This window comes from Ipomoea nil, unplaced genomic scaffold, assembly GCF_001879475.1.
Source record: "Ipomoea nil cultivar Tokyo-kokei standard unplaced genomic scaffold, Asagao_1.1 scaffold2159, whole genome shotgun sequence".
NCBI lineage: Eukaryota > Viridiplantae > Streptophyta > Magnoliopsida > Solanales > Convolvulaceae > Ipomoea > Ipomoea nil.
The window spans coordinates 2200406-2214566 of NW_017618587.1; the positions used below are offsets into that span (position 1 = coordinate 2200406).

At 33.9% G+C, this 14161-nt stretch overlaps 1 protein-coding gene across 2 annotated transcripts; it reads right to left on the minus strand.

Annotated features, from left to right (window-relative positions):
- Nucleotides 1–8773: 8773 nt before the first annotated feature.
- Nucleotides 8774–10542, minus strand: LOC109149144 (U-box domain-containing protein 30-like). 2 transcript variants are annotated; one of them, XM_019296800.1, is made up of 2 exons: nucleotides 10360–10540; nucleotides 8774–10329 (listed from the first exon to the last, which is right to left on the minus strand). In XM_019296800.1, exons 1-2 carry the CDS (start codon nucleotides 10420–10422, stop codon nucleotides 9118–9120), a joined length of 1275 nt encoding a protein of 424 aa, XP_019152345.1. In that variant the 5' UTR covers nucleotides 10423–10540; the 3' UTR covers nucleotides 8774–9117. The 2 variants fall into 2 exon arrangements, with proteins under 2 accessions (XP_019152345.1, XP_019152344.1); XM_019296799.1 differs by having other exon boundaries at nucleotides 8774–10542.
- Between the last annotated feature and the right edge of the window lie 3619 nt (nucleotides 10543–14161).

The window sequence follows — 14161 nt, forward strand, 5'->3', positions numbered from 1 at the left end:
GGATAAAACTTTTATACTACTGCTATCAGAGCTTGATCATGTATCTTTGCTTGTAATAAACCAATCAAGAATCAATCGAATTGTTAGAGTTGGCAAGATGAATAAGAACCTTAGCATACTAAACATTTGCCATTTAGACCGGCCATCATCTTTGATGGAATTTTTTCCAAAATTTGGTCGCCGGTTACAGTTACTATTAAGACGGAAAAAGTAAGAAGAAGCTAAAGGAATTGGACGTGGCTAAAAAGATACACCTAATATAAGTAGGATCGACCGACAAAAACCTTTTACCAATTCACGTGGGCGTGTAAGAATTGCATCGTTCTAAGTAATAAGAGTCCCAAGAAAGTTGCAAAGATACCGGCCGGAAATGCATGTAATCTTTAATTTCTGGAACATGTATGTAGTATATGCATATGTATGTATGTTGTTTGTCACGTACTATTTTCGTTAAGACTCAAGGAATGAATGGGCCAACTAGTTACTTGCCAATTAGGTAAAGGGGGCATTAATAGCATTAAAGATGTTCTGTCTTAAACGCTAAGGTCTGGCTGGTCGAGTCAGACATGCCAACCTGATAAAGTTTGAAGACTGATATGATTTGAAAAGCACAATTAGTCGGAAGCTATTGCTGTTTCCTGATGAGAGTAAGGCTAGTCCGCGAGACATGAAGAGTCTCGAGACTCTACACGGGCGCTGTGTGCTGCACCGGATTCTATGCTTGTGACATGTTGCCACCTTTAATTCCACTGGGCATTAAAAAGAGCATTAATTTAATTCGACCTCCCACCAGCAACATCATGTCACTGTTTATCTCTCCCAGGATTCATTCTATCTGCACATATAATCCCTCGAATAATTTACAACTTTTGGATGTTCTGTCGTCCTCAAGAAGTCGCATTCTCGTTCGTCACCATATGTCGCATGTCGACTGGCGGACTGGGTATACGTTGTGTACAATGATTCGTTTGATGTTGTGTGGGTTTATGATTTAGAATTCTCAAATTCATCTATCGTGAAACTTTTGGTGATTTTGACTTGGTGTAATATATATATGTGTGAACTGTTGCAGCTGTTCGAATGGGATTTTGAGTTTACAAGTTATGGGTATGTTTACTTTACTTTTTCATGGAAAATTAGAACCACAAACTTTATTTGGTCACTACAACAATTTAAGTGCATGCATTCATTCTAGTTGAAAACCTTTACCAAAATTTTCTTATTGTTAATTCTTTGATGCTAAAAAAAAAAAAAAAAAAAAAAAAAAAAAAAAAAAAAGACTATAATATATACAAATTTGATAATGGAGAACATTATTGGTAAAATGAGCTTATTTTAGGCAATAAATAGAGCAATAGTAACCCCTTCAAATCTAGCCATCAAAACACCTTTGAAAAGCTCCCAGACATCAACATGAGTTTTTGTGAAATAATAATAATAATAAGGTACAAATTAAAAGCTGCCGCACCCATAGATCTGCCTTGCTAACTCAAATGTTTGATAATTAATGAGATTCAGATGAAACCTTGGGACTGAGGTTTATGCGATCTATGAATCTGTACGTGTAGTTTAAAAAGGTGTGAGAATCTGTCCCTCTTCTTGGAACATGCATGTTATATTTTCTGCAATTTCTTTCCTGTCAGACTTATATGTCACAGGCTGTGACTCGCAGCTTAACTTGCTACTAAATATGCATGTTTTCCCCAATTCTCAACTCCATTCAAAATTCATCCGATCCCCAACCGGTTCAACGTTACTGATTTTATGTTAACATTAAACGTTTGTCTTTTTGGTCTTAATTAGGTTTGAATGAGAATTATTGCATCATAAATAACATAAAGGGTTTTTGACAAATAGCGCAACTAAGTAGTAACTATCGACAACTCAATCAAGTTGGTCAGATTGTTAATAACTTGTTAACTAGAAGATTACAAGTCCAACCTATACTGGTTTGACAAAAAAAAAAAAAAAAAAAACATAAAAAAGGAAATTAAAAAGGATATGGAAAAGGGAGATACAGATATAATTAAATATATACAATGATAAAGCTAAAGTTTCTGAAACTTTACATTAGCTAAAAACTTTCCCCTAAAACGACGCACTAAAGGTTGGCTCAAACGACCAACCTTTGGCGTGGTTTAATTTGTCGTCAGATTAAATGCTCAAAAACTACCACTTCTACATTTCTTCATTTTTGCATGGTTGCCTGCTTAATCACGTAGAGAGAGAGAGAGAGAGTTATGGATGACATGCATGCATGAAAGGTTTTACGTTAATGGCGGGTTGGATTAATGGAGCTGCATGGGGTGCAAAATTTGCGTTAAAGCGGCGAGTCTTTGTTGCAGGAGGAACGACTCGGACCGGAGGCGGTTGGTTTCTCTCTGAGCCAGTTGGCACTGACGGGTAGCGGAATAGAGCTGGTTCTTTAGGTGCCGGTTTACGGTTCTATGCCGGTTCAACTGCTCATACATGTTCTCCAGATGCATTTTCTTTCGCAACCTGGACCGCCGGGCGGACTCGCGGTTCGAAATCATTCGCCGGATCTTTCTTTCCTCCGGCGAGTAAATGGAGCGAGGGGTTGCAAAGGTTTTGGAGGATGAATTATGGGAGAGTTCTGGTTGCAATATGGACGACAAGAGTTCGTGGATTTCAGCGGCGGTGAACGGCGGCTCTTCCTGAACCGGGGGGAGTTCGAACTGAACCGCCTCTTCGCACATCATCTTCACCGGACTAAATGAAATTATGTTATCTTATTTTTTTCTAAGTGAACCGGAGGGAGATTAGGAGGGGAAAAGGGAAGAAGTGAGGTGAAGGAGACGGGTATATATGGAGGATGGAAGGTGGCATGTGGGATCCATTCAAGATTTAGCTTTGCATAAAGGAGCTTTTGCATTTCAAAATTAAAATTTTTAAAAATAAAAATAAAAAAGAAAAGTGAGCCACTCTCATCATAAAAAAGTTTATTTTGTTAAGCAAAACTATATCCTGTAATTTCCTAGAAGAGCTAGTAAATCCCACCTTGTAATATGTATATTGTATCTTAATTTTATTGGGGGAAAATAAATGAGTAAAAATGGGTCTCATCATTTTTGTTCTAACTTAATTAAAACATGCCATGTTAGTTGGGAGAAAAAAATAAATCAAAATACATATAATATTACTCTTTTTTTAATTATGTCAATACTTTTTTTTTTTTTTAATAATATCACTTTGGGCATTACTTTTATTAGATTTGGCTATCTCTCTCTCTATCGTGGTTGGTTCTCCTTTGCCTGAACCATGCAAAATCAAACGTATGTATTCTTGTCCAAGGTATTATTATATAATGATAAGTCTATTGAACATTAATTTTACTTTTTTACTTTCACTTTAACTGATATGGTATCATTTAATTCAATAAATTTACTTTAATTAGACCATAGTAACATAGTTTTGGTATCACTTATCTTGAATGTTGATACAAGTATAGTATAGTAAAATTTAATTTTCTTTAAACAAAATGTTGATATAATTAATTGAAACCGAATATATCTAATAAACTCAATCTAAAATTCACGGTATCAATAGAATTTCCTTGATACAAATATAATTACTACCACTCTTTACCTAACCAAATTAAAAGAGATCGACATATATATGTATATATATATATATATATATATATATATATATATATATATATATGAATGTTTAAATTTGAATTTTGTTTGTGCTTATATGACAAAATAAGATAAGCTGATTATATCTTCATAGACGGTGTCAATATTGGTGTTAATTAATCTAAATATCTTAACATAAATTGACAAGTTGCTCAAATATCATATTAATAATCAATGGATTATGCACTGAAAAAAAAAAAAACCACCTGTGGTCCTTTTAAGACGTCTCGTGATGATTTTAAATTCGGATTTTTTAAAAATTAGGACCACGGGTGGTTATTTTTTAAAACATGGAGGACCATTGGAGGCCATTTAAAACTCGGATGACCACATCTGGTGCCTGGTAAATCGCTAATACTCGGAGGATCATTGGAGGTCATTTAAAACTCGAATGACCACATCTGGTGCCTGGTAAATCGCTAATACTCGGAAGACCATTGAAGGTATTAACTCTTTATAGGAATTATGTACACTCTAAAACGAGATATTTGTTACTTAAAATTGTACTATATTATCTGATCTTTTTTATTAAATTTGATAAAAGTAACATATACAAATATATTCAAATTACAATTATAGTATTTTACCACAAAGTATAAACTTCTAAACTTTATATATTCTAATTGAATATGCCTCATAGGTGGGGGATTTAATAAATTAATTAGTTATTTTCCAGAGGACAGATGGCCCCATGGGGATAAGAGGTTTGTTGTTGATGGGAAGTTCCCTTTTCCTTTGGATGCTTTAGATGGGGTCCTAGCTACCAAAAAAGATTATTAGCATAACCTTAATGACTAAGCATCAGACCAAGAAACACATATACAACAAATCATATTACTGCAATTATACAGGACAGTCAGAAATCATGTGGCATCAAACATGGGTGTGAAGTTAAGGATAGCCAAAACTAGCAATTTTTTTGACCCCCATGTGGGGTGATCTATTTTCCTATGTATTCTAACTTTTATCCTCCTCAAAATTATGCCATTGCCAATATTTCAAAGAAAGAAAATAACTTCCCCAATAATTTTTGTTTTACAGCAACTTGGAGGAGCGAGTCGTGCATTTTGTCATCGAAATGTGGGACTAACGTAACTATTCAAGTATATCGAAACAGCTTTCGACGTAATGATAAGCGTTTAACCCTACCAATTTGTATCATGCATGTTGTGCACTTAAGGCTCCCTAGTACTAATTACGTTTGTGCGATAGGACAGTAAAAGTGGCAAAACCGCACTCTCTTATAAGTTTGGCAAGTCGTTCAACTGCATAGCACAGACACTAATTACATTATTGCACTCCCTCAGTCCCTCATGAGTTTTAAGGTGACTGCATTAAATTAACCCAACATAAAGTGATAAACCAATTCAAGAAAACATGTTAGATGACATAGACATTCTCAACAACTCATGTTGTATCCACAATTGCTCATATATATATATATATATATATATATATATATATATATAAAGAAGAAGTGGATGTTTGCCGCCTCTACGAATCTCTATAGCGTTAAGGACAAAAGGAGAAGTAGTTGTCTTGGTATGTTGATTGCATGCATTATATTAGAGGCACCGAAAAGCTAAGCTACATGAAGAAGAAGAATCTATAGTTAATAAACCTACGAAAGAAACAAGTATATTCCGAAGTTGGTTATTTTAGTTGGTGTTCTCATTTCTGAGGTAGTTTTTATTCTTGGGATGGCAGTTATTTAACTATTTCTTCTCCTTCTTTTTCCCAGGCCAGAATTTCCTGCTTTTTGATGGCATGGCATAGTGGAGCATCACATGCATGCAGGCAGGCTAGGGCAGTCACAAATAATTTTTCTTTTTTGCTCTCAATTGTTTATTGTGCAATGTGAAAGTAGGATCCATGTGATATGTACAAACAAAGTTTGTAAAAGCTTTTTTGTTATCTGAGATAGGGCAGATTAAATAGTGGGGAGGTGCAAAAGGACATTTAGTTGGTTTTCCATTTTTGTTAATTTCTTCTCTGCAAAGCAAAATATTTTTCTGCATTTGTGAAGCTTGCCAAATGTTTTTGGTATTGGAGTTTGGCTCTCAACATTGGTTAATATAAATGTATTATTATTTTGTTGAATCAACTTTGTTCTGGTCCAATTCTTAATTATCTGGTAATTTTTTTGGGTGTATCCCAGGGTTTCCACTGTTAGACACGGTGTGACAGCTGGCCTGAAGATTTAAGGCTGCTTCATACCCAAAGCCAGGAACCGAACCATTGACATTTGATTAAGGATGGATGAGTCCCTTCCACTCAATCACAAGATTAATTATCTGGTAAATTTACGTGTATGGTATATTTATCTTACTATATATTTATGTGTGTATAATAATGCCACGATTTGATTTGTCATAAATTTTGTGATTGAACAACATAATAAGATGATTGTGACTTTATATATAAGAAGTCATAGGTTTGGTTGTAAAGGAAAAAAGAAAAGCATTAATTTTAAATTTTTAATTAATTATATTTTATAATCCAATCAAAATCTAAAAAATTACTTTAAAATCAATAATGATAATATTCAATTGGGAATAGAAAATGAAAATGTGTTAAGTAGAATCCATTAGAGATTTAGCCTTATGATTAATAGAAACTTTCAAGGGTGAACATTTTCGTGTTTTAAAAATATTTTTTTCCAAAAAAAAAAAAAATTAAAACCCCTATAAAACGTTTTGATATTGCTTCCCTAATTTAAAAATATAAAATATAAAAATGTATTTCAAAAAACTGCTAGTAAACAATAAATATTTATACATATTTGAAGAAAAAATATTTACAAATACATATTTATATAATTATATTCATATGTTTCTCTTGTTTTTTGTGTGTTGTGGTTTCCCATTTGCTACTTATATAGGGATAGCTTATACATTGAATTTTTTTTTTTTTTTTTTTAAATTGCACTTCTACTTTTTAGTTTTCCCATAGCTCTAATTTGTCGTTATTGACAAACGCCATTAAATAATCAAAAGACATTAACTCAAGTCAAAAAAAAAAAAAAAAAAAAAAAAAAAACTTGAATCTAATGTTAAATGATATCGAATTAAAATAACAACTATAATAACTTCTAAAGCATGCACCACACCCTCACCACTAGTTGTCTAATTAAAAACTTATAAAGCCTCTTTACGTGTATAGGTAATAGGTAATGTAAAATGAACCCCAACAACAAATTTGGGCACCACAGCAAGGGGATAGGTACCATACCAACTAAAGTATCAATTCTCATGATCCAGCACTAACAACGTAACCACCGACCAGGGACACCTACCCTGGTGACACTCCAAATCCCATATCAGATCACCTAGTACATACATGCATGCTGCCATAATATTTGGACTGTCTTGCCACTACTTGATTGTAGCGTGGGATAAACTTAACTTTTTTGTAATACCTTACAAATCACACAAAAAATTAAACGTAATTGTGCGATGAGCTATACCAAAATGGTATTGATCTGACAAGGCAGTGTTGGAACAACCTCTCAAAATGAAGGAGGTTCATTGTGCGTAGTGAGTAAAGATCTAGCTTCTGTTAGTCGGTTGAGTTACCATGATTTACCCTCTACAAACTGTCGAGCTGGGGTGTCAGGTGTGGGACGCCTGGAGTCGCGATTTCACCTTTTGTCACAAGCGGGTATTAACAAGAATTGACTTTTATATATGTACGAAAATCATATTACACTCACTCGACTGTTTCCTTAGGGCCGTCAAGAACCCAGTCTCAACAATTATTTGCTGGACCAACTGATGAACTGCAATCTCTCTTCTTTTGATTGGAAAACGCTATGTGTACTCTCATTTTGTACTCACAACTTGTACTCCATCTCACATAAAAAATCTTGATGTAGTATTGAGATCTATATATCTGTCACATAGAGTAAAATTTAGAGAGTACATATAGAACTCTCTTTGATTTAGGAGCACATGCGTGGATCGACTACTCAATGGCAAGTACCTTGCTGCAAAAAGGACTGTCCCTGCCTCGATTATTAGGATTTGATTTCACATTGACATTTACTACGTATATTTTTGAATTTTATTTTTTCGTAGTAAATAATAATGAGTTATTTTCAGTTGATCTCATAAAAGTATTTATATCAAAAATTTGAGAGTAGAATTAAGAATTTGATTAAAGGTTAAATTTTCTATAAAATTCTAATGTGAATCAAGAAAGATAGCCGAGGATTTCAAACGCCAATTTGACCGTAGAGTATGGAGCAAAAGCCCAAATACATAATGTCATCGTAAACTAAATCTAATAAAATTAAACTCTTCCCTCTTTTTATGTTTCAGCTTATTTAATGAGGGTTAGACTAAGTTAATTGTTATACATTAATTTTTATATTAATTAATTTAGTATTAGGGAATAAAATTTATATATTTACAAATTATTACATGAAAAGTTATATTAGATACAAAAATTAAACTAAACTAAAAGAAATTTTAGAAAATTTTAAAGAAAACAAGCAAATACAAAAATGTTTGTTCGTTCTCTAGGTAAGATTTCAATATTTCATAATTTAATTTTTAATTTCTCATAATAAATAAATAAAAATACAATTAAAAAGATCCCAGGAACAAACTCATCCCGTTATCAAAAAATAAAAAACCTTTACAACTATTTATGAGAGGCCCAAAATCTATTCTCTCTCTACTTCTCTTTTTTTTTTTTTTTGGCCTATGGCACCTAGCAGACACTCTCAGGCACCCATATAATAGTTAATCATCTAATCCTATAATTGCCTTAACAATTCGCTTACTAATTATCTCAAACAAGTATATTTAGTATTCAATTTTTATATATACTTACAATATAGTTATTCTAGTTTATATGACACGATTATTATTATCTAAAAATGACATCAAACCACAACATTTTACTGAACAAAAACTTTCAAGTTTCCTAAACCATAATCTCACAAATCACAATCTTTGTTCTCTTTACCATTCTTGTTGACAGTGTATTCACAGGACACCAAACCACAACATTTGTGACAGAAACACAGTTTCAGAATGAATTATATGCAGCAACAAGTGATGAGAACAGGCCAAAAGCAAGCAAATAACACAAGAATTCAAGCGGGGAAATAAATTAAAGAATCACTTATATATGTTTGCATTTTACATATATATATATATATATATCTCTAGAAGCAGCAGAAGATTTACAAGTAGCAATCTTTACAATGACAAAAATTCTCCAGGGAGAAATATGCTTCTACGCGAACAGCAGCAGGACTAATGGTAACAAGCAGTTCATCTATTCATGAGGAAAGTTATGAAACCTTATCATCCATGGCTGAACGCTAAAGCGATTAAATATATATGTATATACAAGAATGGTGCCTCAGTGCTCGATCAAGACTGCTTTCTCATTGATAGTATTTGGTCTGGGAGCGGTTGGAATCTGGAAAGGGGAAGTTTTTGTAACATCATTGTATTGTTTTCGTAAGTTTACACTTTGAAATGAAAATGGTAGCGGTGTAATTTAGACTGCAGAGCTTTAAGAGCTCTGCTGACCGCTGTTTCAATGCAGGATTGCAGCCACTCTGAAGTACGAGGAGGAGCTGAGCAGCTAGCCCGGCCTCAACAGCAACGGAGGCACATCTTTCGGGGGCGAGCTTGCAGACAGCCCACAAAATCGACAAAGCTAGCTGAGTGCACTTCTCGGAGACTTTCATAAGTAGTTTCACCGTGTTTGGGATTGTCCTAGGACAATCCTTCAAGGCCAATGAACCCTCTGGGAGGGTGGACAAAACGTCGAGAATCACAAGAGCTGATTCCAGGCATTCTGGATTTAGATTGGGCAAGGCATCCACCAATTGAGGGATGCTCCCAACACTGACAATTGAGGTCCTAACGGATTCATGGGAGGTGATTGTCTTGAGCAGCCGGAGGCTGCTCAAGACTGCTTCGGGGTGGTTCTTATCCTTCACCAATCGCAACAGTCCCACGAAAAGACTCAAACTTGAAACGATCCCGGAGTCAGAGTCCTTCCCTTCTATCAATATTTCAAGCAGTTTCATACAGTTGATCTTTGTGGATATGGATCCCTGATTCAATGTATCCACCATTAAAGAAACCTTGGTTGGCTGTGCTAGATTGGCCTTGGCATCTGAACTGAGATCCAAGTGAACCAAAATCCTAATTGCCTCAGAAGCAACAGTGTGCATAGTAAAAGCACCCAACAATGAAGAAATGAGTTTAACCCCATCATTTTTCACCACTGCTTTCTTGGCAGAATCATGGGCATTCACAACCTGCCTCAACTCCTTCAGGGCATGAACCCTAGTCTGGCCCTTAACCTTCTTCAACCTATCAAGAATCTCCAAGACTCTCCCCTCCACATCCTCAGACCTCTTCTTGAGAGCCATGTACTTGTGGGAAAACCAGGTGTGGATGAGGTGGTGAAGGGTCCTGTTTGGGGTGATTGAATCATCCCAAAGCTCTTGCATTGTGGTGGGGCATGTGAAATGCCCCAAAGACAGCCATTTGAGGATGTTGGACCTCTCATATGTCTGCCCTGTGCAAAGGGTCACAGGATCTTGCATTGGCTCTAGAGAAATTGGGCAAATGAACACCCAAGGAACCACCTCAATGGAATCAAGCTCTTCAATCATTTTCCCCAGACTAAGCTTCTTCCCGGCGGCAACCACTCCACCGCCCAAAATCCCATCTTTGAGCGCAGTTTCCAGATCCAAAACCTGCGCCGCACCTTCACCCTGATTCATACGCATTTTCTGCCCAAAACTCAACTGCGAGCAAAAAGAACCAATCTTGCTTAAAACACAGTACACTAAGTGTGTGGATAAAGAAGAGAGCTTACACTCTCTTTCGTTGGTTCTTTCGCTTTCTCGTCCATTGACAAATGCTAGTATTACAATCAAGATTCGACGTCAAGGGAACATATTTTCTTTCTTTATTGAGCTTTACCGGAACCCTTTTTCCCTGGTCAAAAGGACAATAGTGCTCATTTTCGCCATTATTATCATGATAAAAGGAAGGGGACGAAGATGTCATGAATTGCTAACCTTTCTTCTCCAATCATAAAAAATCCCATAGCCACGCAACAAAACTCAACCAAATTTCAAGAAAATTGATGCATCCAAATCAGGGGAAAACAAATAGAGGCGATAAAAGATAGCGGCTATAGGACAACAAAAAAATATACACAATTACAAAGAGTGGAGGATCAAGACAGGAGAAATGGAGAAATGAGCTTAATCTGACTGATTGTGATGGGGGCAGTTAATCCCACCAAACGTGCCTTTCAAATTATTCCATTTAAATATATTTAATTTCTCTCTGTGATTTTTGGGTTTTTTACCAATCAAAACGCAGTAATTTGACCAGACCACGTGCAGTACAAACTCCCATAGCATCCAAAATAGTGCATTTTAAGAGGTCTTGTATGGGACCTTGTGTGATATGGAGTAGAGAAAAGTTTTGAGCTCCTTGGATAAGAGCATCATTATATGTGCATTTTTTGTGAGTTTTTAGAATAGTGAAAAGAAGAAGAGATAATTTTTAACTAATGAAATTTAAAAAGAGAAAAAAAAAAAAAAAAACCTGAGTGAGACGCGTAAGTGCATCTCATTGACCACTCAAGAGGAAAGTATGTATTACACGCGCCCAACGCTTGGGCGATGTTAAAACATTTTTTAACTTTTAAAAAATAAGTTTATTAGCTTTTTATTTAAAATAAATTTCGATGAAATTAGAGTGACTTTAACTGGACTTTTTGTGTTTCAATAAGTTGAAAAAGTAGTTATGAACAGATACTACATTGTAATAGAGTTAGTAGCATTTAAAAAAATAGCTTTTACCCTGTTCATTTTACATTGTGGGTTAATTTAGGAGTTGAATTCATGGATATTTAAAAAGTAATTTGGGGAATACAATAAATTATTCAAAAGGTCGGGGGGCTATCTTCGAAAAATATAAACGAATATAAAAAAGAGAAAACGCAAATCAATGGCCGTGGGGGATTCAAAATGAAGCATACCTTTCAGAAAGTTGCCTGGCAGCTATGCAGATTGACCAGTCAAACACTAAATTTTAAGGAATATTTAAAGGAATAAGGTTCAAATTGGTCATTGAACGTAACCTGAAAATGCAATTAGGTCACTGAACGAAAAAAAGTACAATTAGGTCATTGAACACTCCGAATGTATACAATTTCACCTGATAGCAGGTTACTATCAATTTTATCAAGTTACCTGCTTACGTGGTAGCTGAGTTGGCATTTTAAATAATTTTTAATAAAGTTTAATAATAAAGTTTTTTTAAAAAAAAAAATTATTTAAAAAATTAATTTTTTTTTCAATTTTTTTTAAAAAATTTATTATTAAAAATTATTAAAAATGTCAACTCAACTGTTACGTAAGTAGGTAACATGCTAAAATTGAAGATAACTCGTTATCCGGTGAAATTGCATACATTTGGAGTGTTCAGTGGCCTAATTGAACGTTTTATGGTGTTTAGTGGTCTAATTACATCTTTTTTTTTCGTTCAGTGGCCTAATTGCATTTTCAGGTTATGTTCAGTGGCCAATTTGAACCTTATTCTATATTTAAATTTAACAAATGTTAATATAGTGTCAAAAAGTATTATAATATTCATAAATCAAAATTATGAACGTCACATATGTTTTGATATGCTCACATATAATATTATTAATAGGAGTTTGAACTCATATGTATACAACAATATTTTGAAAAGACTTGTACAATATTTTGCTATTGTACAAATATGAAAAAAAAAAAAAAAAAAAAAAAAAAAAAAAAAAGAGAAAAAAAATATTTTTAGCTTAGTCTTTTACTGTGATCAAAATGTATATTTAATCACCATTCAGTTATTTGAAATGTAAATTTAAATTATCAAATTAAATTAACAGATTTGATCTCTCAAGAACTGAACTAATCGCTAATATGTTACTGTCGGCAAATCAATGTTGTATTGTAGTTTATAACTTTTCTTGCCTTGCTACATGTTATTCTTCCACATGCATGCAGACCCACACTTGACTAATTGCCTGTCATTACACATGTTCCCCTGTTAGCATAGACTTGTAATGATTGCAAAAATACTATACTATATATATGATGGACCAATATTATTAATTAGTTTCGGAAATAAGGATCAAATAGGCCATTGAACTGCACACGATAATTCAATTAGGCCACTGAACCTAAAAAAATCAACAATTTGATTCCTAAACTAACCAATTTCAAACAATTATTCCAATTTGAAGGTTTCCAACAGGTCAACATGTCATCCTTCCAAATCAATTATTTTTTAAAAATTAAATTTTAAAACTTAATTATTAATTATTTAAGTAAAAAAAAAAAAGGGGACTCTGGCCGGGTCCTTTTTTTTTTTTTTTTTTTTTTTTTAAATTAAAAATAATTACTTTTTATTTTTTTAAATAATTAATTTGGGAGGATGACATGTTGACCTGTTGGAAATTTTCAAATTGGAAGAATTGTTTGAAATTGGTTAGTTTAGGGACCTAATTGTTAGTTTTTTAAATTCAGTGGCCTAATTGCATTATCGTGTGCAGTTCGATTGCATATTTGACCCTTATTCCAATTTTCTGCTTTATTGCCCTCAATAGTCTATAAATGTAGATTATAATTAGGCACTATATGCAACAGTACAAAGATGCTAATTATTTTAACCTTTGCTGGAATTCACCGGAGTGTATTACTGACTGACCATGTAACTATTTTCTCAATTTACTGAAGGCCGGTCAAAAAGTCAATATTATCTTTATTAGAAATCAAACACATAACCTCCCATTTGAGAGAGTCACTTTGTGCCACTAGACAATAAGTTCATTGACAACTAAACCTCAATGTTAAATACATATTAAAACTATATATTGTAGTTAACGACAGTTCCTGACACAAACATTGAGAGTTTTGATTAGAATTTTTATGTATAGAAGTGTACAATTTGATCCTAAGTCTTGAAACTAGATTAACTCTATTTATCTCTTGAGAGGTAAGAGGATGAGTTTATGATATGCAAAATATAGTCGAACAAAATTGGAAAATATGGGTTTATATATATATATATATGGCTCATAAAATGAAATTGATGAACTTGGGTCGAGTTGAATCATTTATAGCCCTAAAGCTAACATACATGAAAATATTAATATGCCTCATAATGGGCTTCGTGAGTGTATGATGTTTTACGTTGGACAACCTATGCTAAAATATAGAGGCCAACTAACAGGCCTAGACTAGGTTTCAGTTGTCGTGGATCTAGCTACATTCTAGAAACGTTGAAACAGAAGTTTCCAAAGGAGGATTATTACAATTTACAAACATCTCTATCTACTAGAACACTCCATCCTCACAATTCGAGTCAAAGGCATGCAACATTATTTTGATCAAAATTCTACGTGCTTGGCTGCTGCATGTGAGGAAGTTTCCAAAGAACATTGTCACTTCTTAATTAAGATTATCT